A 25,230-nucleotide genomic window follows, 5' to 3' on the forward strand; every position below is an offset into this window, starting at 1 on the left:
AATTAGAAAATGCAGGGCTCCCCTTGGCATTCGATGACCTAAATGGGAATTGCTTTTCAGTCCTTGAGCCTTTATTACTACAGAATATCCAAAACAACACGACCAACAACACAGTTAACAAAAGGAGTTCACGGAGAAATGTGAAGCAGCCTGTGTTTGAAATGCTCTGTGTCACCATACCGAGTCCAGTATAAAACAATGCACATTTATACACGTATAAAATACAAAAGGAACAACACAGAAATGTATAAACAAGGGCTGTGGAGGCCTCCGTGGTATGTACAGTCAGAGAAGTGGCGGGGAGGGTGGTGAGCAGGCAGTGTCCGTTCAGCAGGAGCTGGGGGAGCCCTGCAGGCTCTGCGGGGACGCCACGCCTGCGCTGGCATCGCTCCCTGCCAGGGCCACCAGCTCTGCCCCTGCCCGGGCCTGGCAGTGTCACTTTGTCACTTTGTCACTTCGTGTGCCCAGCTCTGAACGGCAGCTCAGGCCCGGCGCCAGAAGGGAATAAAATAGAATAATAATAAAAAATAATAATAATTATAATAATAAACTCAACAGAGCCAAGTTCCACGTTCACAGGATGATCTCACAGCAGTCTGCGGCCCCGCCCTGGGGCCGTGGGGGTTCAAGTCAAGGCAACAAGAGGGGGCACGGGGCTGAGTTCTGTGGGTCACACGTGCCAGCTCAGAGAGAAGTCCCAGGAAGTGCTGCCTGCAGCTCTTTAGAGCTCCTTGAGGATGATCTGGAACTTGTTCTCTGCCTCCACCATGTCCAGCAGAAAGGCCATGTGGTTGCTGTAGTGCTGGATGATGTTGTTGTCCATGTTCACCAGGATCCTACAGAGAAAAAGAACAGCTGGATCAGAGGCAGAACACGGAAAGCAGTTCACCTTCCCCAGCCTGAGGGGCTCAACCACTGCTAATTCATTCATTCATTCATTAAAGCCATGGCACAGCACAAGGGAAGATCCAGCCCAGAACAGTCTGGATCCAGTTCCAACCCTGGGAACTCTGTCACGGCACAGGAATTCCAGGGGGTGCTGGGACTCACTGCCCAGCCCCAGCCCAGGCCCCGGATCCCAGCTCTGGCCTCCACCAGGTGCCCCGCAGGAACTCTGGGGGGACCCAAAGGCTTCACCAGCAGAGCTGATCCCTTCCTCTCCAGCTGCCTCAGAGCAGGGAGCCAGAGAAGTCACCTGTGCCTCTGGTGCTGTGCTCCCGTCTGATTCCGAAACCACAACCAATCCCAGGGCTGTTGATCAGGGATCTGAGCCCTCGATTGTTTCTCAGGACCAAACCTCACCACGATCCAGAATTGCTCATTATTGCTCCTGAGTCACGCTGGGGCCCAGTTCACCTGCTGAGCTCACCCCGTGCAAGGGCCATGCCTGGGGCAGGTCCTGCCCTGCTGCCAGGCCAGGCAGCCCCACGGAGCCCCACAGAACCCCACAGAGCCCCACAGAGCCCCACGGAGCCCCAGGCAGCCCCACGGAGCCCCACGGAGCCCCACGGAGCCCCACAGAGCCCCACTGCCTCTCAGCACGTGAACATCTGCCCCTCAAGCTGTAATTACCAGGAGGAGATTGTGTAGGATGGAGCAATGGGATAAAATGATTGAAAAGCAAATCTGGGGGAGCAGGAAGCTGGGCCTGGCCCTGCCAGCAGCCAGAGTGGAAATATCTCCCATCTCCCCACAGAAGGAGCTGCTGGCATGGGTCACGTCCAGCCTTCATTAAACCAGGTGTCAAAATTAGTTATTTAATCTAATTCCCAGGCGTGGCCTTTCCTTTTCATGAGATAGCTCTGTGCTCCTCCTGCCTGGTTTCCCTCCCAGTCGTCACTTGCTGCTTATCAGATCAAGGCACTGACAAAACCAAAGCCAAAGCCAGGGAGGTGGCCTCTCCCCTGAAGCCACCAGTGCTGGGCTTTTCCTCTGGGGAGAAAATTCCCATTTCTGGGGCTAAAGGATGAGCAGCATCAGCAACAGGTGGAAGAATCCCTGACAAATTCAGATGTTCCCTGTGGCCCATCCCTCATCCTGAGCCAGGGACAGTCCAGCATTTTCTGGAGAAGCAAACACTGATCCCTCTCTGATAAGTTCTCCATAACCTCAGGCTTTTAGACTGAGACACAAGGGATCACCATTAAACTCCCCAAACAGTTCCACCTTCACCCAACTTCCTTTCCTTGGCAGACTTTACCCTCCAAACAAATCTAATACAAACAAGCATTATCCCAAATCTTTAAAGGCCAGAAAGATCTGAGTTTTATATGCTCCAAATAGCAGAGCCTGACGTGGCTCTGCCTTTTATTATCTTGTTAAAATGCTCTTGGAGCCAACGGCAGGGGCTGGAGAGGACAGGTTTGGGGGCACAGCATAAAAGCAGATGAGAGATTAGCTTACCCTCTTTTGCACTTTTTGTAGACTTTATAAATGCTTTCTTCAGGAAGCCCATATTTTTCTGAAATCTGTGAGAGAAAACATGGCAAATCTTTGTACTTGTAAAGTGAAATTCCCATGATAAAAATCAGAGATAACAGTGAGCCTGGGCGTTCAGCAGCGAAGGATCCCCCTCAGTTTTACTGCAGAGAACAAAACCGTGACCCGAACATTCTCGTGGGGAAGTTCAGGTTGGTCTTAGGGTGGCAGGAGTTTTGTAGGTGTTTGCCAAGCATTTCCCCTGAAGGTTTTTGACTCTGTGGTGAAGGATGAGGGAAGGAGAAGATGGCAAAGAGTCCTCTGTGCTGACATTTTTCAAACTTTAAAAGTTTGTAAAACCAACAGAGCTGGAAGTGCAGCCATAAAGCCACCCCAGATCTGGGAGGTTTACTGTTTGTTTCCTTCCCAGCAGTCTCCAGAGAGGGCTGGGTTATCAGAGATGCTGCTGATAACCACGACAGAATTATGTCCATGTGCTCCTCAAACACAGCCAGGGAATTCCAGCACCAGGCCAGGGAGATCACACAGCTCCAGCCTGGAGAATGGAAAAGGTGTTTGACGGTGGAAAATATGAGAGTGCCATCACAAGAGGAGACCTCCATGAGGATCTGGATGGGGCAGGAGGAGTGATCCTCCCTCTGCAGCACAACACAGCCACGCCAGGAGCTCCTGGGGGAACTCAGCTCCTGCTCCCACCTTCCACTTGCATTCCCAGGGGAGAGCAGGCAGGAGAGGAGAGAGGAGCAGCCCATATCCAGCTCCCTGTCCACCACCCCCATTCCCTTTGGCCCCCAGGGGGCTGGGGACACTCACAGCCGTCCTCAGGCCCTGCAGGTCCGGGGTCTTCAACATGAGAGCATCAAACACCTCCTCGGCCTCCCTGCGCACGTAGAGCAGCACTGCAAGAGACCAGGGCAGCGTGCTCAGGGTGCTCCCAGTGCTCCCAGTGCTCCCAGAGCCCGGGGGAACTGAGGCTGCCGGGGTTACCTCTCTGGGGATCCTCGTCCTTGCTGTGCTTTGCAGGGATCTGGTCGAAGTCCTCGGGGAAGGAGGCTCCGCTCCGCTTCAGGGGCAGCCTGAGGAGACACAACACCCTCAGTCAAGGCGAACAAACCGACTGCAGCTACTGAACTCCTCGCTGAACCGCCAGTTACTCCGACGACCCTCCAGCAATGAAGGATTGGTTTGTAATTACTGCAGCAGAGCGGTAACTTCCTGCCTGAAGCACAGGGGCAGCTCAGGGAGGCTTTGGGGCCAGCGAACCCAAAAGCCTTCTGCACCCTCCTGGCACTGCTTCCCCACCGGGATCCCCACAGAGAGCCCCAGGCTGGGGGAGATTCTGCTTTTCAGGAGTGATTCCACTTCATGCCAGTTGATTTTCCACCCTCTGGGTGTTTGGACCCTTCAGTGACAGTTGTGATCTTTTATTTTCGCTTTCAAACATCATCTCCGTGAGAACAAGAGGACCCTCAGGGAGCAGCTGGAGTGATTCTGACGGGGACAGAGACGTGTCCCTGTTTCTGCAGCCCTGAGTCCCTTCCAGGACAAGGTTTAACTCATCTTGGGACTCTCAGGGCGTCAGGGAGACACTGAGCTGTGTGATCCTGCCCCTGGGGAGGAGCGGGGCAGCCGATGGATGGGAAACACACCCTGCTGCATCCTCACCTGTTTGCAGAGTTGGGAACAGCGGGAGGGAGCACCTGGAATGCAAAGGAAAGGGATCTGTGAGTTCGCACAGCATCGCCGTGTGCTGGAGAGCCCGGGGGAGGCAACTGGGGCGCACTTTAAACATGATTTCCCTCCTCCTGACCCATCCGTTTTCCCACACAATTAAACCCGGGCATCCCTTTCTCAGATCAAATGAAATTGGATGTAAAGAATTGTTTATGACAAACGGGGGCAGCGGTTTGTGAGGCAGGGGATGCTGAGGAGCTCTGAAGGACAGAGGACAGTGGGCGGATGTCCCACCCACACAGGGACTGACATGGTCACATGTGGCTGGAATTTCTTTTCCACTGCTGTTTCTGCTACCACCGCAGCCCTGTGTGGGAGCCGCAGGTGTGCAAAGCACGGGAATATCCGGCTGGAAGGAGCCTGGCAAGGTTTACCTCACCCAGCACTGCGTGACTGGAGCTCACCTCACTCCCACAGAGAGCCGTGCCGAGGTTTGGGATTTTCCCCGGCCCCGGGGCTGGGGGGCAAAGCCCGGCCCGGGAGGGAGGGATGGACTGCCGGGACTCACCGAGCCGCCCCTCTGCGGGGTGGGGAAGTGCACGTTGGGGATGAACAGCACCGGCTGCGTCTCCAGGTCGCTCTCGGGCCGCAGGAACGTGATCTCGTTCCCTCTGAAGCCAGAGAGCAAACAGCCTTTCAGACCTACAGATGGAGAGTCCAGTTGAGCTCGGCTCGGGGTGCTGGCACGGGGAGCCGCTTCCCAAGGCTCCCAGGGAAATGCAGCACCTCCAGGGGAGCCCAGAACTGTTCCCAAGGGTTGGTGGGGGCTCACAAAGGGCTTTGGGAGGCTGGGAAGGAGCCCAGGCAGGGCCTGAGTGCAGCCCAAGGGAGCAGCCAGCTCCACGGAGGATAACAGACGGGGATTTCAGCAGGGAGCACACACGGGCACTCACCGTTGTTGTTGGAGTCCAGGCATTTTCCTTTCCTTCGGAACTGCTTCCTTTCATCATCCCTCATTTTCCTCTCTGCTCCCTGGGGGAAGATCCAGCAAAACTGAGGACACTGACATGTCCAGCAGTGGCAAGAGAGGGTTCTGTGGCCACCTCTAGGTGTGACACACTAAGGTGAAGGCAGCCTCAACTCAGAAATGGTCACCTCAGGGACCTCCCACAGCCCAGGCCAAGACTCTCTGACACTCAGAAATCCGAAAAACAAACAGAAAATTTGCTTTTAAAAATGAAACACGCACACGAGAAGAGCTGTGAGACTTTTTTCCATGGGAAGGTATCCGAGATTGGGGAAGAACCTCTCAGGAAACCCTCGTTTCTTTTGATATTTAACAACTTGTCAAAAATAGAGTTTATTGTGAGGCACAGTCACAGGCCTGGGCTGTTCTGGGCTCTCACAGCCTTCCTGGTTTTGTCCTTGGAGCCTCTGGCCAGCTGGGACGTGGGGCTGGTGGGAGAGGAGTGCTGTACCTTGTCACAGAAGATCTTGATCTGGCAGACAGCCCTGTGCACCAGCTGGCTGCTGCCACTGCCGCAGTCGTAGGTGTCGATCTGCAGGTTCAGGGGGACTCCCTTCACCCCCTTCTGCGAGGAGAAGTCTGTGCTCAGGCAGTTCACCCCAATGAACACCTGCAAACAGGGACAGGGGCTGTGGGTGCCGGCAGCCTCCCCAGGCAGCGGCGGGAGCAGAGGGCAGGGACAAAAGCAGCTGCTGAGGCTCCTTCCAGCTCTCCTAGGGCCAGCCTGGCAGGGGAGCAGCTGATTTCCCACCTGAGCCCGTCCCCCCACACCTATTCCCGCTCTTTAACTCAGCCTCTCCACTCCCCAAACCCTGCCTGGGGATGTTCTTGCTGATATTTCTGATCTTTCATGCCAAAGGGACCCTCAGACAGCAAAGCCCTGCAGGAAGGGAGGAGGGCAAGGCTGCAGCCTCAGGAGTTGCACAGCAGCGCTGCTTAAATAAATATTCATCCCACACTGGGCTTTTTTATCACCAGGAGGGAGATAACTGCAGTGGGAACTCTGGAAGGAAAGCTGAGCACAGCTCTAACCCACACTGTATCTCCAAATTGCCAATTCATCGGTGTGGCCTTGCAGTTCCCCTGGACCCTGGGGACAGATCTGCAGCTGGAGAAGCTCCCAGAGCTCCCTCAGCTGAGGATCTCAGCCCTGAAACCTCCAGTCAGTTCCTAGGAGAGGAAACCTCTTCACTGCGGGGTGAAGTTTAGTTGGAAGGAGAGAAGTAACAGGTGCCATGGACAACCCAAACACCCAAACCCCTGAGCCCTCCTGTTCCCAGCCCCTGAGCCCTCCTGCCTCTCTGAAGTCTCACCTCTACCTGCCCCAGGCCAGTGCCTGAGCAGAGTTTCTGTTAAGAGTTCAATCCAGTTTTGCTGAGGTGCCCCCAGGGCTTGCCACATACCTGACATATTTCCATTTCTGACAGCTCTGCCTTGAAGACATTTGTTAACCTCTTGGGTTGTAAAAGGCCCAGGCTGCCTTTGGGCTTATTGAGATCCCAAAGCCAGGCAGGGTTTTCCCAAGCTTCAGAGACCTGGGCTATTTATGCTTTTCTCTTTTTTCCTCAGTTGCTCCATCTGTTTTTCAATCCCCACCAGGTACAAAGTGTTAATGAGAGACTCTGAGGAGATGCAGAAGAGACGGCAGAGCTGCAGAGACCTTGCTGTAATAAACCTTCCCGCTTTTAAGGTGAAAAGGGACCCTGTGACCTGCCTGGCTCCCTTCCACATCCCGCAAGGCCCAGGGGGTGGTCAGTCGCGTCTGGAGAGGGGCTCTTTGTTCCCTGAGCTGGGGGTTGTTTGAACAGGCTGCAGGCACACGTGAGCAGAGCCCTGAATTGCTGCGAAACCCTTTCTTCAGAGTTATCCATCAGCACTGAGAAAACACCCCTGAGCCAGTCTGGGTGTACCCAGAGTGTTTATTAGCTCGTGGCAGTGCTCAAACACACGCTGGGGCTGTCCTGCTGCTGTCCTGCCAGGCCGGCCCTGCAGTGGCAGCTCTGGGGCTGCAGTTCTCTGGGTCTCAGCTGAGCAGTGTCTGTCAGGAGGGAGCTGCAGTTGTGCTGAGGACCGTTCCCAGCTCCCCTCCGCGAGCACTTTGTACCTTGGCCTCCTCGTGGATGTTCCACACGAAGGACAGGGCGTTGTAGGCCAGCTCCTCGATGTTCTGCACCGTGTTGAAGTTCTCCTTGCAGTCAGCTGCGAGGCAGGGAGGGAGCAGTTCATACTGGGGCTCAAACTGTGACAGTCCTGGGGCCTCCCACCCCCAAATCCTGCCCCAAATCCTGCCCCAGGTGTGGCAGCCCCTCGTACCCACGTCGATGACTCTCTGCTTGGCCGTGGGCTGCCGGGAGTGCCAGTGCTTCCAGAACTTCAGCTGCTCCGTGGGGATCTTCTCGTTGTCAAACACGATCATCACCACGCTCTGCAGCACAGCCAGCGGAGCCCAGCTGAGCACAGGGCAGGCCCAGGGCCCCCCGAGCCCCCATCCTGCGCCGCCCCAGCCCAGGGGGAAACTGGGCATTCTGCGCCGGGGAAGCTGAGGAGGGCAGGGAAGGGATTTCTGGCCCGTTTATCTCAGGGGTCACTCTGAGGCCTGGCCACATCCCAGGAGCAGGATGGGGACCCTGTCCCAGCCTCAGAGCTCTTCCCAGCAGGGCCCCACTGGCCCTTTGTGCGTCCCTGAGCTCCTGTGACAGGTTCCAGCTGCCAGGGAGGCTCTGCGGCGCAGCAGAGGATTATCCTGGGGGACTGAATCCATCCCATTCATCCCTTTAAGCCAACATGAGCCACAAAGCCATTCCTGCTCATGTTCAGCCCTGTTCCCAGGCCAGCGGAGCTGCTGGATGCCCCGTTCCAGAGCTGTCAGCAGAGCTGTCAGCCTGTCTGTGTCTCTTACCTTCACTTTATTTGAGGACAAGTGCAAACATTTGCTGTCTCCAGCTGTCCGCAGTGTGATGGGGTAGAACTGTCCTTTGTTGAGGTAGGCCATGGGAGAGTCCCCGGATTTGATGTGAATGGCTTTGGGTGACCCCAGAGTGTATTCAAAGTCACTTGGATGGAACAAAGAGAGAAGGATGAATAAGCACACGCTGCTGTTTCACTGCAAAAGCAAAACAGAGCCCCGGGAGCCTCCACCCCACGGGTTACAGGCTCCAGTTTCTGCTCCGTTCCCCACCTCACACACCCTGACACAGCACAGCACATTCTGATCCTCCCCTACACCCTGGGGAGCAGCACTGCTCCAACAGCCTCATTTTACCCCTCAGGTTTGGCTTGAAAACCCCTGGACGTGGCTGCAGCCAGTATTTTTGTGTGGATGGCAACAGAAGCATTGCTCAACCAGCAGCCTACAGCTAAACACAAAAAAGGGTACCTGCGATGAGACCTTTACAACATCCTGAACCCAGGTTTCTGTCTCCAAATCCGTACCCACAACTGGCAGAGCCAGGAGGACTCTCCCTTAATGGTCCTGTAGAAAAAGGACCTGCAGGAACCAAACCTGGACTGTGAATCCCAGCTCCTGGGACTCTGTGTGGTGGGCACCAACTTTAATCTTCACAGCAAAGCTCTGTAGTGGCACACAGAGATGGTGTCACTGCTGGCAAGGGAATTTGAAACAAGAGCCTGAATTCAGAAGCTCCCAGGCCTTCAGCAGCAGCTGTGAGCACTGAAACCATGAGGCCACAGCTGGTTTCTGCTGTGAGGAATCCGTGCAAGCCACCACCTGTACAGGAGCCTTCACTCAGACCCTTCAAGTGCCCTGTTTAGTCACCAACCCTTCTCCTTCCTGCTCCACCTCCTGTGATGCCATCTCTGAAGATGGGCTTGGCAGCTCCTCTTATCTGGAGCCAAGAGAGCCAGAGAACTTGAGTGCACAAATAAACAGCGAGCAGGGAGCCTGTGGCTCAGGGGACGCTGCTGTCTCTGTGAACATCCCCACGTCTGACAGCTGAGTCACCCGTCAGCTGACTCCGGAGGCAAATAAAAAGTGGGAGGTGAAATAATGTTACCTGCTGGGAGGTTTGATTCGGTATCTGGAGCAGCAGAGCTCTGCCTGGCAGAGGGGAGGAAGGGAGGGAGAAATCCCTCTCATGTTTTAGGAATGAGAGGCAGCGGCACCCTCTAAAATCAAGGCTGACTAACAGCGCCAAGGGAGAATCCAAACCTTGGCTCAGGGGAGGCTGATTATCACCCTCACGCTCTGCCAGCCTCCTTCTCCCTGTCATTTCCCCTTTCCAAGGGGCCTGTGGGAAGATGGTGCAGCCACCTGGGTGTCACCCAGCCCAGCAGTGCTCCCTGGGAAGGGGCTGTCACCTTGAGAGGTGGCAGCAGCTGGGTCCGGGGGCAGAACAATCCCAGCTTTGGGTCTGAAAGCACCAGGGAGACACAAGTGGGCTGTGCAAAAGCACGGCATGTGTCATTTGCACTGTCACTGCCAAGGCTGCGCTGGGGACACGAGAGGGCTGCAGCCCTGCCCCGGGAAAGAGCCCAGAGTTCCCTGGAAGCCCAAACCCCTGCACTGCTGTTACCTCTTGACTCCGTCCGTGGGGTAACTCTCGGGGCACGGAGGCTCTGGCTGGGGTTTCAGGATGTCACTGAAGAGCAGCGTCTGCAGACAAGAGGAACCGCAAATCAAAAGTGGAATCTCGCATTGCTTTGCCCAGACACCACATCAGACAAAACACGGACCCTCATTGCTTCCAAAATCACCTTAAACCCCCAGAAACCCCCCAGGAACAGCACCAAACACCAGCAAAGCTCCCGGTGCCCCCCGTGGACCCCCCAGGCCTGACCTCCTGGGGGTCCTCCTTGAAGGTGCTGTCGGGCTGCCAGCGCTGCTGCGCCGGGGCCATGGGCAGGCCCTCGAACAGCGACGTCAGCGAGCTGCTGTCGTACACGTCCCCCGGCGACACCAGGAAGTTGTCTGGGGTGGTCTCCAGCTTGCTGGTGCCCGGGGGGAGCAGGGCCGCCTTGTGAGCAGCGGGGACGCCGTCCAGGCTCAGGCCGTTCTTCTTGGGGGGCTCGCAAAACTCCTGGGTCATGGAGACGTTTTCTGAGAGCAGCTTCATGAGATGGGCTGAGCCATCGAAGGAGGGCATCTCGGGCTCGTAATCCATCCCGTGGCAGTGCCTGTGGAGAGAGCTCCTGGTCAGGGCAGGCTGGGCACCCCCAGCACCAGCGCCTGGCTGTGCTGCTGGCCTGAGTCAGCCCCAGCAGCTCCTGACAGCCCCTGGGGGATCTCCACCCACAGCTCCCAGTGCGGTCAGCAGCAGCCAGGGGTGCTCAGCAGACAAGGGATGATCACGGGGAGTCAGGGAATATGGTCTGGACGTGGTCTGGGGCTGCACACCCAGGCCCTACATCCACTGCTCCTTTCTTTAGGCCATCGCACGCTCAGAGCAGCAGGTAAAGGCAACTGCTGTGTGGGCTGTCCATCATTAGTCTTTTTATGGCTCATTGGTGCTGAAAGTGGATTTTTTACACCCATTTTTAAAGGAGAAACAATTATTGTACAAATTCACAAACTCCAGCAACTGAGGAAGCAAAAAGCAAAACCAGTTTAAGTCAGTTTACTTCTGAAGGAGTGAAGTATCACTTGAGGTTTATTCTGTCAAGTGGTTAAAAACTGACAAAGCCAAAGTGCACAGCATCCAGGAAGGGGAACTGAACTCATAGTGGCAAATGAGCCATTAATTAAATAGTTAATTAGCTGAAAACCTCAAAGGACAAATGGGAGTCACTGGAAGAGAATCCTGGGAGAGTGGAACAGAAACCCTCATCAGCGCACGGGATGAACGAGGATTTGGCCATTCCCTCCCTGCTGCCAGTGCTCAACCCTTCTGCCCTTTGCGAGTGTCACAAAATAGGAAACAAAGGCAATTTCTTCAGCTGCTGCAAATCAGCACAAGGCCTGAGAAGAGAGGCAGACAGGTGCTCAGGTGTGTTAAGGGGTGTAGCTCCATTTCCACCCGCTTGGGACCCGGCCTAAAGAATTTTAATGTGTGTCTCAGGGTTAATGAGCTGCTGCACTGTTGCTGGTAATAACACCGTGCTTTGATGTCTATTTTCTGCAAGCTCAGAGCCCCATCCTGCATTTCAGCAGCTGCAGGAGAGTGAGGCAGCTCCAGAGAGCAGGAACTGAAGCCAACCTCTTTGCCAGGTCATTGCGTCCCATCATCCCAGCGGGGAGAATCCTCTTCTCCTTCGGCACCTAGGACGGGGCAGAGAGTTTGTTTAGGGTTCCATTTCCTTGGCGGGAACAGCAGGATCAGCCCTGTCTGTGAGGCAGTGAGGCCTCCCAGATAAAACCCCCAGGAATAACAAACAGCAGAGCTGGGCTCTGCCCTGCTGGGCTCCCAAATAACCTTGGGCAAGCCACACCAGCTTGCTGTGGGCAGGACCTAAAAAGCACCCAAGTGAGTGGGAACATCATCCCTTATTTCTTCCAATCAGGGAAAAATCAGATCCACACTTCTCAAAGCTCCATCCCACAGCAGCACTGGGACAATGAAACTGCCAGGGTCTGCAAGGCTGTTCCAGCCCCACAGCCCTCACAGCACTGCTGCTCCTTATGGGAAAAATCCAGACTCGGGGCGCCTGGGCTCAGGTGTTCCACATGTCCTGGGTTCCCCAAAGGGCTGCTCCGTGCCTCAGTTTACCACTGGGGATCCTGGTGGTGCTGTGAGATAACTGGAGAATATTGGATAAACAACTCAGGGGGCTCAGTGGATGGGGGAGCTCAGTAGAGGGGTCCCCTCTACACCTCTTTTACTCCTCTTTTACTCCTCTTTTACCCCAGTCCCAGCCCGGGGCACCCACCATGTAGTAGTCGTAGAGGAGGCTGAGGGCGGCCACGCTGTCGTCGTCCCCGTTCACCCTCATCATGGCCTTGGTGGCTGCAGTCAGGGGGTTCTCCAGGTACGTTTTCCAGGCCTCGTCCTCGCTGGTGTAGGGGAATTTCTGGAAGTTCATGGTGTCATTCTTCATCAGACGCACGGATCTAAAACTGAGGGGGAGCCGGGGGTGAGGGAGGAGCGTTTCCCACAGACGCTGCCGTGGACATAGGAGAGATTTCCCAGAGGCTCTGGGGAACGGGGGAGGGATGTTCTCCTGGTCCTCAGCTCCCAGCCCTGTGGGATCAGCACCTCTGCTGCCGGAGCTGGGCACAAAGTCAGGCCAGAGCCTCTGCAGGGGCCGCTGCTCCCTCTCCTGCCCAGGGAGCAAAACCCCATCAGCTGCTCCTTCCCCAGTCCCACCTGCACTGTCACAGGGGCTGCTGGCACTGAAAAGGGATCAGGGAGCAATTTGCCCTGGATGTGGAGCTCCAGGCCAGCACAGGCCACAGTCAGACACAGTCGCTCAGTGCCCAGATGGAACCAGACCTCATCGTCCTCCTTTGCTGCAGCTCATGGGTTTTAAATTATTTTTTCCCCAGTGGTTTGTAGATGATTTTACTCCGAGGGAAGCAGACAGGCAGATCACAACCCCCTCCCTTCCACTAAAAAATTCCTGGCTGAGGTGAGGCTCGTGGGACTACGTGAGAAGCAACACACCAAAATAATGCCCTGTCTGTCCTCACTTCTGGCACTTTCTCCAGGCCTCTCCATCTTATGTTAATAAACTGTCAGACACTTAATTACCCAAACATTGGTCATCTTTCCTTTCCCTCCAGCAAACCCCGCCAGCAGTGTGGAGTTTGGAATCACAGAATTGTTTAGGTTGGAAAAGACCCCAAAAATCATCAAGTCCAACCTTTGACCGAATCCCATCACGTCCACAGAGACAGCGGCCCTGCTCTTGTCACACCTTCCTGTCCTCTGCACCTGGTGTCACCATCACAGCTCCCACCATTCACTGTAAAATAACATCTCCGTGGACAAAAAAATCCTTTCTCCTCAAAGTGGAAATGCCCAGGAAGGGCAAGATTGGGTTTTATTAGAAGAAAGGGTTAAAAAATCTTCTTTAAATCTCCCAAGTCGCCAGGAGCTGACTGGAGTCAAACCATGACATCACCTGCTGATGTTTTTTCATGGAAAGGCAAAGGAAACCTTCAGGAGTTACAGCAATGAGTGCTACAATTTAATGGCATTTTTATAGGGAATATGTTGTTTGCATTCAGCCACCCTCCGTGTGTTAGGTCTAGACTTTTAAGTGAATCATTCAGAGAACAATAATTCCTTTTGGAAGGAACCTGGCATCCCTAGAACTCCCCATGGTTGCTCTGTCACCAGGCACTGCCAGCCTGTACCAAAAACCCATCAAACCACGCAGGGATGGCTTGGGATGCTCCTGGATCAGACTCCAGAGCTCTCCTTGGCTCAGACTCCTGCCTAACAAAACAAATGACAGCACGCAATTAATCTGCAGGTCAGGAATTACAGCTGGGTTGTTGTTTTTTGGGTTTTTTTTTTCCATGAGGCCACCACGAGCTGCTTCTGCTGTCCCAGTCACCTTTTCCTTAAGGAATCCTTTGCTTTTCCCTCCACACCCGAGCTGCGCCAACCAACCCTGTGCTGGTGGCCCGAGGCTCCCAATTCTCCGTGCCCACGTGGCACCGGGGCCGGCACCGGGGCCGGCAGCAGCTCCCATCCATCCCCAGCCCGGGATAACGGGGACTCGGCCGCTCTCCCCCCTCGGCCCAGCCCCGCTTTCACCCCGCGCCTGAAACTGCAGCAGGTGTCTGGGGAGTTTCGTTGTCCTTAGCGCTTCTCACGCAGCCCTCGCTCCCTCCTCCATCCTCCATCCTTCCATCCTCCCATCCTCCCATCCTCCATCCTCCCGGCCCGGCCGCCGCCGTCTCCGAGCAGGGCCACGGCAATGACTCAGATTTCAGCGCTCCGTGCCGGGGCTGCTCAGTCCTGTCCGGACAGGAATCCTCAATCCCATCCTCTCAAGGCACAACCGGCAGCAGCAGAGCTCGAGCCCAGGGTGAGACTCGGCCCCTGTGGCTGGGAGTCCGCAGAGATAAACACACCGGGGCAGCAAAGCATTGGGGAGTTTAAAAAGCCACCGATATTGCGAGGAGAAATGCTTGGGGGCTTCATTCTCCCTCGGCTAAAGCATTCCCCGTGTGATTCCCTTCTGCCTCCTCACCTCTGTGGGAGAAACCACGGGAAAAGGCACGAAGGGAAACCTGCCCTGCCCTGGCCTGGCCTGGCAGAAGGCAAAGGCAGGGGTGGCCCTGAGCTGGAGAGAGCAAAACGTGGGCGCACAGTGCCCGTGGTGCTCCCGGCACAAAGCAGAGCCCAGCAGGGATGGCGGGATGGGGACAGCGCGTTTGGGCTGCTCCAGGACACTCCGGGAGCTTCAGGCAGGACCCCGAGGGGCCCAGAACCCGCAGAGGCGTGGGAACTGCGCTGGTGCCAGTGAGGGTGGGATTCACCCAGCTGACGACTGGCTCAGGGTTTGCTCCTTTATCCCAGCTTGTTTCTGTTCCAGAGTCCCTGGCAGGCACGGGGATGTGTGACTGGGATGTGCGCATCCCCTCAGAACCCTCCCTGCAGGGGTGAGGGACATCTCTTGACCAGAGAGGTCGGCCCTGCTCTGACCCTGTCCCCAGAGGTCACCAGGGTTGCCCAGTATCTGAGGAGAGAGGGGACAAGCAGGTGTGGTGACGTGTCTGTGGCACCTTTTTGGCATCAGGACCTACAGGACACTGTGGTCACTTTGCCCCCCCAGCACTCCAGACCCCACCAGTGACCTCTGTGAAGCACAGCTACAGGAAAGAGACGCCCAAATCCAGATCCAAACACACCTGAACTTTACTCTCCTGGCTGCCTGTGATGCTCCCTGCACGTGGCCGGGCTGTGTTTGCCCATCCCGAGCTCCCTGCTGTGTTTGGCAAAGCCAGAGCTCCTTTCCCAGGCCAGGGGAACACAAACACCGGGAGCAGCAGCCGCCCTCCCCCCGGTGCTGCAGCCTCGGGCCATGGGCCGAGCGGGGCAGGAGCTGGGGCAGGGAGCAGTTTGTTTGTTTCCAAACAGTCGGGAGTGTGACACCAGGTGATCCCAGCCCACCTCTGGTTCCCCAGCTCCTCCTGGTGATGGATAAACACCCAGGGCTCTGCTGGACCAGGAGAACGTGCCCAGAGGCTCCAGCTGGGGACATCAGCCAAGCAGGAAAGAGCCCCCGTGCTCCTTCTGCCTTTGCTGGGTTTCTGTGGGAGGCTCTGCCGGCCTTTGAGCTTTGTGTTGCTCTTTGTTCTCTCCACTACACCTGATTCAGCCTCCAACCTAAATATTGGCCGTGCCAGATGCTGGTGGCTACAGAGCAGCATCACATTGTCCAAGCGGCAGGAACTCCGAGCCACAGAACACCGAGCCCTGAGGAGCTCAGGGATGGCCCAGGCAGCTCCTGGGGGGGTTCATCGGCTCTGCGTTTGGGCACTGCTCTCTCCTCCCTCTAGAAACAACCCTGGTGCTCCTCAAGTTCTTGTCAGAAATACAGGGGAGGGTCAGCACTGCCCTGGCCGGGGCAAGGCCAGCAGCTGCTTCCTGGGCAGGGATTTCAGCCTGTAAACCCTGGTCAGGAAGGACAGCAGCCCACAGAGTGGCCTCAGGACTGAAGCCGAACCGCTCAGCTGAGTCGGTATTTTGTCATTTCTTTGCAGGTTTAACAACCAAGCACACCCGAAGACAAGGTGACAGCAGCGAGGGCATTGTCACCTGGCCACTCACACAACCAGGCAAAAATCCAGAGACAGAACCAGGAAAAAAAAAAAAAAAACCAGAAAGAAACACAACAACCACAGACTAACGATGAAAAACACCGCCGGGGTGCCAGGCACAACACGGTGTCAATCGCCAGGCCCAGGAGACCACGCTCCATCTCCTGGCCCCTGACCTGCACTGCCTGCGGGATATTTCCTGGGATATTTTCCCTGGCAGCAGGGGAACAATGTGGGCCCTGTCCCTGGGTTTGTGCAGGGGCATTGCAGCCCTCAGCTCAGCCCCCTGAGGGTTCCCAGCAAAGCTTCACCCACAGGCCGGGCAGGAGCTTCTCCCTGCCTGGGTTCCGTGGGGCACAGATCAGGTCACCCAGCCCTGCAGGGACGTGCCTGCCCGGGATGGGCAGGGACAGGGAACGGCTCTGGGAAATGGCTCCTCATTCCCAAAGGGGCTCACTGGGTGCCAGTGGTGAGTCCTTGGTGGGCACTGGACCCCAGCAGATCCAGCTCTGCAGGCTGATCCTGCTGGAGCCACACAAACCTGCCAGGGGAACCCGCAGGGTCCCCCCTCCTCCTGACCCTCTTGGGTCACCTGCAGCTCCTCAGGACCAGAAACCCCAAAGCAGCTCAGTATTTGTCCTTTTTCACTCCCGCTTTTGTAGCTCTTTACAATCCCAGCAGAAGGACCCGAGGACAGGGACTGACACTCAAGTGCCTCATCCTGGGCTGCTCAGCAAAGGTGAGAGAACAGGAGCAGCCCTGGACCTCTGCCGTGAATCTCAGCAGCACTGGCAGGTTGTGCCCCCGCAGCCTGGAGGGCTCCTGAGACAATCCTGTGATGTTTGGGGGGCACCAGCTGGGATTGTGCTTTATCCCGTATCATCACCCTGGGGGCATCCACCCACCGCACCCCACCGCACAAAGCAGCCCTGCTCCAGTGCCTCCCCTGCCCAACAAAACGAATCACAGCACAGAATCCCGCTGCAGTTCAGGAATTACGGCTGATTTTCTCCAGAAGCAGCTTCTGATGTCAGATTTGGGGTGTCCTGAGCTTCAGGGATATCTGACTCCACAGGGAGACACAAACACAGGCCCTGAGCATCTGCTCCCTCCTGGCACGTCTGAAATACTGCTGTAAACTTCACTCTCATTCCTGTTCTCACGGGGGACAGATGAAGACACTTTATGTACAGTCATTCCTGGGCACAAACCCTCACTGTACCAACACATCACACTCTGCACTGAGGCTCCCGCTCCTCCACCCACCAAAAGGAAGATTACACAGGTGATTTTGTGTATTCTCCAACTCCAACAGCTTTGACTGTTAAAGAAAATCAGATTTTTAAAAATCACGGCTTTGCAAGATTTGGATTTAAAAGCCACCAATGGTAGTTATAATACACAAACTTCTGCAACAGAATTTGTTTCTTTTTTCCTGTTCTTCAGGTAACGTTTTGGTTTTTTTAAGCCAGTGATCAGCTATTATGGGTTATCTGTGCTTAAAGCCCAGCTTTACTGCAGGTTCTCTGCTTCCAGAGGCTGCTGCAGTGGCACACGGAGGATGTCACACATTTCTGAGGCAGCAGTGGCACAAGGAGAGCAGAGGTTGGAGGTTTCAGCCTCAGGACAGTTGTGTCCCCCCCAGAGGGATGTGCTGATCCCTCCCGTGCTCAGAGCAGCCAGAGCTCACCCCGGCACGGGCTCTGTGCCCTGCGGAAGGTGCCACAGGGGGATCCTGTTGCCCAAGAGGCTCCAGGAGGCTGTGCCAGGGCAGGACACTTGACAGGAGCCCCACACGGAGCAGCTGCTCCCTGCCCTGCCCCTGTTCCAGCTCTGCCAGCAGCTCTGCCCCCCTCAGCAGCACAGCCAGGGCGGGCTCTGCCCCTGAGCTTTCCCCACTCTTCCCATCCTGGAGGGACCGTGACCTGGAACAATCGCAGCTGCCCAGGTGGCCTACGAGGTGAGCGCTGTCCGTGCCCTCCAGTGCTCCGATTCAGAGCCCTGTGAGTGCAGGAGCAGCAGCGTGTGCTGTCCAACATCAGAAACAGCCCCAGCACAAGGGGCTCCAAGCAAGGTTCTTTCCAAACAATCCACAGCCTGTAACACCGGGCCCTTGTGCGGGGCCCAGAGTGCCAAGGCATGGAGGGGAGCAGGGAGAGGGCAGAGCAGGAGGCTGAGGGCATGGAGGGGAGCAGGGAGAGGGCAGAGCAGGAGGCTCAGGGCATGGAGGGGAGCAGGGAGAGGGCAGAGCAGGAGGCTCAGGGCATGGAGGGGAACGGGGAGAGGGCAGAGCAGGAGGCTCAGGGCATGGAGGGGAACGGAGAGAGGGCAGAGCAGGAGGCTCAGGGCATGGAGGGGAACGGGGAGAGGGCAGAGCAGGAGGCTCAGGGCATGGAGGGGAACGGGGAGAGGGCAGAGCAGGAGGCTCAGGGCATGGAGGGGAACGGGGAGAGGGCAGAGCAGGAGGCTCAGGGCATGGAGGGGAACGGGGAGAGGGCAGAGCAGGAGGCTCAGGGCATGGAGGGGAGCAGGGAGAGGGCAGAGCAGGAGGCTGAGGGCATGGAGGGGAGCAGGGAGAGGGCAGAGCAGGAGGCTCAGGGCATGGAGGGGAGCAGGGAGAGGGCAGAGCAGGAGGCTGAGGGCATGGAGGGGAACGGGGAGAGGGCAGAGCAGGAGGCTGAGGGCATGGAGGGGAACGGGGAGAGGGCAGAGCAGGAGGCTGAGGGCATGGAGGGGAACGGGGAGAGGGCAGAGCAGGAGGCTCAGGGCATGGAGGGGAACGGGGAGAGGGCAGAGCAGGAGGCTCAGGGCATGGAGGGGAGCAGGGAGAGGGCAGAGCAGGAGGCTGAGGGCATGGAGGGGAACGGGGAGAGGGCAGAGCAGGAGGCTGAGGGCATGGAGGGGAACGGGGAGAGGGCAGAGCAGGAGGCTGAGGGCATGGAGGGGAACGGGGAGAGGGCAGAGCAGGAGGCTGAGGGCATGGAGGGGAGCAGGGAGAGGGCAGAGCAGGAGGCTGAGGGCATGGAGGGGAGCAGGGAGAGGGCAGAGCAGGAGGCTCAGGGCATGGAGGGGAGCAGGGAGAGGGCAGAGCAGGAGGCTCAGGGCATGGAGGGGAGCAGGGAGAGGGCAGAGCAGGAGGCTCAGGGTCAGGGCCAGCTGCTCTGGTGTCCTCAGCACTTGAAGTGTGAACACACTGGGGACAGGGATGGGGGCTGGATCAGCCTCATCACCAGATCTACCGCCAGAACAGCACTGACACCTAAAGGGACAAGAAATGAACCAGCACAGAGCCCTGGAGTGGTTTGGATTGGAAGGGACCACCCAGTGCCACCCGTGCCATGGCAGGGACACCTCCCGCTGTCCCAGGCTGCTCCAAGCCCCAGTGACCAGCCTGGCCTTGGGCACTGCCAGGGATCCAGGGCTGCTCTGGGTGCCCTGTGCCAGGCCTGCCCACCCTAAAAGGAACAATTCCTTCCCAATATCCCATCGAACCTCAATCTCTTCCATGGTTCTTATCCTCCAAGCCTTGGAAACTTGGCTGTGAGCAATGGAATATTATCACGTGTTCGGTAATGAGTTCCCCTGATTAACATTTTTCAGCTGTTGCTTTTTTCCTCCTGGAGCAGCCGGGATTCCAGGATCCCTGTCCCTGCCAATCAGCTGATCCCGGGGCCGGCAGGTGCAATCCAAGTACAAGTGCGTTTTTGGATGAATGCTTTACACCGATCAACAGTTCAAACCCCAGCGGGAACAAAGCCCGGGCAGATCCTCCTCAGAGGCACGGCCTTTATTCTGCAAATTTCCCTGGAATCATTCCCATGGACCAATCAGCCGAAAATGTGACCCAAAGCATCAAAGCGGAGATACTGTGCAAATGTTGATTCACCCCTGCTTTGAGTCTGGAGTTTATTCAGAGGCCTTCTACTCCTTTGTCGGGAATTGCATGGCAGCGATCTGATTGTTGTTTCTTTAATTTACAATTCTCCTTTTCTCTTTACATAACTTAAAAACAAACCACTCCAAGCCAGCCTCCCTTGCTCCTGCACGGTTCTCCCGTGTGTGCTTTGCTGCCAGGATTTTATAAAAGGGCTTTAACTTTTCATTCACCAGGAGCATAACTCAAGTTTTAATAACACACCTTATGCATGACAAAAATTTGCTCCTGGCGATCATGGTTTCGACCACAAAACCACAACTGGGAGTAACTCCTGGTTAACTCCTTGCAGCCCACGCACGGCGGAGTTAGACATGGGTTCAGTTTAGAAGACTATGGAAATCAGCAGTTAGAATATTTTATAATAGGCAAAACATCTCCCCCTCTCAGGGCACGCTGGTCCCTTCCCAGCCCGCTCTGGGAAATTCAGGTCCCAAAGGGAGCGGTGGGATTCTTCTCCCGGGCGTTTTGAGGGAGAAAACGGGGACAACGCAGCTCCTGACCATCGGCCACATCTGGGCAGATGTTGGCGGTTCAGACTGGGGGGGAAGGAGCAGCGTGCGGGGCACCGACACCGCTCCGAGGCTGCTGCCGGTGTCTGGGAACTCCGCCCTGGTGATTATCCCGAAATTCACGGCTCCTTAGAGCCCCGCCGCTCGCTGAGGGGCTTTAGCTGCCTCTTCTCAGGTTCCTCCCCTCGCTGACACCTTTCCCCCCCCCAGAGGAAACCCAGGGCTGAGCGCTTCCCTGTTCCTTTGGTGCCACGAAATTCCCAGCGAAATCCCAGCTCCTTGATCTCCTGCCGGGAGCCCTGGGAGCTGCTCCAGGCCCATCGTGACCCGAAACGTTCCCGCAGGCTCTGCCCGCCCCTGTCCCCGGGATTTATTCCCGCACTGAATTAAAGCGCAATTTCCCAAGATCTCCTCCCGAAGGATGAAGCGACGCAGAAACCCGGCTCGGGTTGGCTTTCAGGGGTGCCCAAAGCGGCGGTGGGAATTCCAGGGCGATGCCGCTCCCCCGGCAGGCTCGGGGTTAACCCTGAGCGAGGGCAGAGGCAGCAGCCGTGTAATTCCCCGCGCCGTAATTAGCGAGAAATCCATCAATCGCGCGCACTCACACACTCCGCGCGTCCCGAGAGACAAACGCGTGCCCAAAGCCCCGAACCTAAAAAGCGCCGGGTATAAATTCCCCAAAAACTTCAGAAAGAGAACAATTCAGTCACAGGCTCTCAATCGATCCGAGCGGATTGATCCCGCTATCGACATAAAATAATAATTACTGCTGCGCCTTTTCAGGGTTCTTAATTCGGAGGAGATGGGCTGACACAGCAGCTCCGGCAGGCTGGTAAACACACACAGGCGTGCGGTTTTCTCCCAAAAAACACCTTGGCAGCCCCAGATCTCTACACAGATATATCTAATTTCTGGTTCTTGATAAATATTTTTAGGCACGAATCCTTCCTGCAGGGTTCTGGACTGGGCTGACGTTTAGCACGGACTGACAGCAGCACGGAGCAGGTTGATTCCTCACACCCTGGCACGCCAGTCTGACACTCGTTCGCGTTTATTTCAGCACGAGATGCTGGGCTGATGCCATCAGCATCCAGAGCTCCAAAATATTTCGGAGGTGCCAAAATGAGAAGCGAGATCGATAGGTGTTAAAAGCTTTTTCTTATTTAAAAGATTCAATTATTTCATTGGGTCATAGCGTGAATCCATTCACTTAGCAAAAAAAAAAAAAAAACACCCAAACAAACAACAAAAAACACCCAAAAATCAAACCCCCAAAACAAACAAAAAACCCAAAGAAAGAAAAAAAAAACAAAAAACAAAACAAAACAACCTCCACCCAAACAAACAAAAAAAGGAAAAAAAATCATAAACCCCCAACAAAAACAACAAAAAAGATACACAGCAAAAAAGACACACAACAATCCCCACCCCTAGAAACTAGTAAATACTTCGGAAGGTATTTTCTCAAATAAATACATATAAAATTAAACCAGCTTATATATAAAATTAAACCAGCTTCTGTTCGATTTTGTTGGACAGAGGCAGAGCAGATTCGCCTCCAGACAGAAACCCCATGTGTCACTTTTAGGCTGGGGATAAAAAACTAACCAGGATGGAGGTCCCGAATAAAAAGGAGCGATTCCTAGGAAATTATTTCTAAGAAGCGATTCGTGAGAAGTGATTCCTCCCCAGAGCAGCACCAGCTCGGGCAGGGACAGAAAATCAGGAAAATTCCCATCCCGTTCTTTGCCAACAGCTGGACAGGCAGAGGAGCGACCCCGGGATCTCATCCGGCCCCGGCAGCGAGAAAAGTGGGAAAAGGGAAAATCCCGTGGCACTTACTCCAGTTCATTGGACATGCCGGCGGTGTCGGGAGCGCGGCGCAGCCCCGGAGCCGTGCGGGAGCAGCTCACACAGACATTGCCTGCGAGGTGTTTGATTTATGGCACAGCGCGGCCCGGACCGCACAGGTGGGGCGGCAGCGCGGGGATTGGCTGCCGGGACAGGTGCCCTGGGACAGGTACACCCAGACAGGTGCAGCGTAACCCTGTCCCTGCCGGCCCGCCAGGGAAATCCCCTCGGGACACGGGGGAAAGGGGCGGAATCGGGGATTCATCTCGGGGATAAGGAGTTTCAGGTTGGTGGATGTGTCCCACCGCCCGCCGTTGCCAAGGAGCTGTCGTTTTTATGGAGGTGGGGGTTGCTTCGTGCTTGGCTGTTTCTTTATATGTAAACACACCGACAAAATACATAAAGGAATGTTTATAAAGGAATGAATTAGGGAAGGAGAAAGTTTCCTCTCGTTCCTCCGTGGTAACTGTACTGAGAGGAAAACCCTTCCCTGCCTTTCCTCACCTCCTCTCAGCTGCTCGCTCCACAACCATGAGGAGTTTTTTCTCCCCCCCCCCTCTTAAAAAGTGAACCTTAACCCCCCTAACTTTAGATACCAAGTCATTCCCTAAATTTCCTGGCTCAGGGAACCCTTGCAGTCCTCTGGCTCTGTCAGGAGCAGGGCTGTGGGATAACCTTTCTCTGCTGAGCGTTATTCCAGCGGGAAGTTTGGGATACCACCCAGGCAACACCTCTGCAGCAACTCACCTGCACATGGGGAAAAGGTTTGTGCAATAGAACAAAACTCATCAGGGATTCAAGCCCTCTCGCTGGATGGTTTCTGTCATCCGTGTTGCAATGAGGAGGCAGAGGATGGGCTCAGCCGTGACTCACGGTGACTGGATTTGGAAGGCAGGGGAGGATTTTGCCAGGCAAGTTGATACAAGCCTTAAAACAAAGGGAAAAAGAAAAGCTTCCACCCCTCGTTCTCACCCCCCGTCGTGGCTCACTCCTGCCTGCCCTGCTCAGCTCCTGCCCAGGCACTGAGCACGGCTCGGGGGTGTCCCCCAGCTCGGGGTGTCTCCCAGCTCTGGGGGTGTCCCCCAGCACTGAGCACAGCCCGGGGGGTGTCTCCCAGCTCTGGGGGTGTCCCCCAGCACTGAGCACAGCTCGGGGTGTCCCCCAGCTCTGGGGGTGTCCCCCAGCACTGAGCACAGCTCGGGGTGTCCCCCAGCTCTGGGGGTGTCCCCCAGCACTGAGCACAGCTCGGGGTGTCCCCCAGCTCGGGGGGTGTCCCCCAGCACTGAGCACAGCTCGGGGTGTCCCCCAGCTCGGGGGGTGTCCCCCAGCACTGAGCACAGCTCGGGGTGTCCCCCAGCTCTGGGGGTGTCCCCCAGCACTGAGCACAGCTCGGGGTGTCCCCCAGCTCGGGGGGTGTCCCCCAGCACTGAGCACAGCCCGGGGTGTCCCCCAGCTCTGGGGGTGTCCCCCAGCACTGAGCACAGCTCGGGGTGTCCCCCAGCTCGGGGGGTGTCCTCCAGCACTGAGCACGGCTCTCCCCGGGGACACAGGGGCTGCAGCCCAGCGGGGCAGGCAGGACTCGTGTCCACACAGGCACGTGTGAGCACAGAGCTCTTTAATTTGGGCACAACACCCTCCTACAGCTCCCTGGCTGCTGGCTCGGGGTGAGGAGTGACCCTGGGACACGGGGGGCCCACTGTGCTGTGGGAATCCTGCCTGCCAGGGATCCAGGGGCTGGGCACAGGCTGCTCCTGGGGATGGAAACCGGGGTCTGGAGCAATGCAGACTGCACTGGGCATTGCTGGAGAACAGCAGGAGCAAGGGGCAGCAACAGCCACAAGTCAGATTCTCCATAAAGAATCATGGGGTGGTTTGGGTTGGAAGGGACCTAAACCTTGTCCAGTCCCAGCCCCAGCCCCGTGCCCCGGGCAGGACCGTGTCCCATGAAGCCAAGAAAAGCACTCATCTGTGGCAGCAGTTGATCAATACTCTGATTGTATCTCCAAATGAATGAAGCCTTGCCCAGCTCACGGTGCCCACAGTGGCAGCTCCGAGTCCTTTGTCCCATCCAGGCAGAGAGGATTTCTTTCGCTGGCTCCGCTTATTGCAGAGCTGCAGCATCCCCTCGGGGGATTGCCGAGTTTCTTCCAACCTTTACAGACTGCAGCAACAAAAGTGAAGGAGGAGAAAACACTGCCAGAGCCAGAGCCAGAGCAGGCAGGGGAAGGACAGGGCTCTGACCTCTGCGGGGAAAAGCCCTGACAGAGAAGAGAGAGACAGAAACGTGTCTGGCAGAGCTGAGCAGGGCCAGGTTTTGTCCCAGTGAAAGGTGTCCTGTGCCACCTCTGGGTCTGCTTGAGCTTTTCGGGCTCAGCCCTTTGCAGAGCAGCAGGGATGGTGCTGTCGGCTCCCCCAGGACAGGGCACAGGAGGAGAACAAACCCCCCAGACCCTTCCCCTGTGCTGGCCAAGCCTGGCGGGAGGCTCAGGACCAGCCCAGCATGGCTGTGCTGTGTCACTGGGCACTGCTCCTGCCAGACAGGGCCACCCCTGCCCTGCCTCTTCCACCCTCTGGGGCACCTTTTGTGTCTTTTTTGTGATAATGGGAATTTTGTGGCGCCTCGGAGGCCTCCAGGCCTGGATGCCCAGACAATCCCTTTGACTGTGATTTCAGTATTTCTAATTATTATTTTCTCTCCTTTTTTTTCTTTCTTTTTTTTTTTTTTTTCATTTATACTCCACCCTCCAAGAGTATCTAGTGAGGGGGTGGGATAGAAGAAAGAGACCAAGAGATACCTTCTCTGTGAACAAAACCCTCCCACTTCCCCTCCACTCCCCTGTTAAATATACCCTGGAACAAAAGCCTTTTATGATGCTCTAAAAATAAAGCACGCAGCAGTCAAGACAAACTGCAAAGTCTAAAAGAGAGGGCCAAATTTTGCTCACAGCTACACCCTCTCTAAGGCAACAGGGCTGCTCTTGTGTTTGGCTTGTTAAACCCTCTTTAAACATCCAGGGGCAGACTGGGATTAGGTGCATTTCGTGAGGGACGCAGCAGCAGCAGCAGCTGCAGGACGGAGACGGCATCACCCAGAGGGTCTCCAGCCCTGCAGAGCCAGCTGGGG

The 25,230-nt window shown here is 56.1% G+C and overlaps 1 protein-coding gene across 1 annotated transcript; it reads right to left on the bottom strand.

Annotated features, from left to right (window-relative positions):
• Nucleotides 1-65: 65 nt before the first annotated feature.
• On the bottom strand, nt 66-22,174 carry GRHL3 (grainyhead like transcription factor 3). The gene is made up of 16 exons (XM_066204543.1): nt 22,098-22,174; nt 11,963-12,149; nt 11,293-11,354; nt 9,937-10,273; nt 9,673-9,752; nt 8,040-8,193; nt 7,454-7,565; nt 7,245-7,339; nt 5,592-5,750; nt 5,067-5,145; nt 4,682-4,815; nt 4,105-4,139; nt 3,427-3,515; nt 3,253-3,338; nt 2,404-2,468; nt 66-836 (listed from the first exon to the last, which is right to left on the bottom strand). The coding sequence occupies exons 1-16, from the start codon at nt 22,112-22,114 to the stop codon at nt 722-724; spliced, it is 1,806 nt and encodes a 601-aa protein (XP_066060640.1). The 5' UTR covers nt 22,115-22,174; the 3' UTR covers nt 66-721.
• Nucleotides 22,175-25,230: the final 3,056 nt, after the last annotated feature.

Source organism: Chamaea fasciata, unplaced genomic scaffold (genome assembly GCF_029207755.1).
Source record: "Chamaea fasciata isolate MVZ Bird 193981 ecotype frontalis unplaced genomic scaffold, bChaFas1.0.hap1 SCAF_26, whole genome shotgun sequence".
Taxonomy (NCBI): domain Eukaryota; kingdom Metazoa; phylum Chordata; class Aves; order Passeriformes; family Sylviidae; genus Chamaea; species Chamaea fasciata.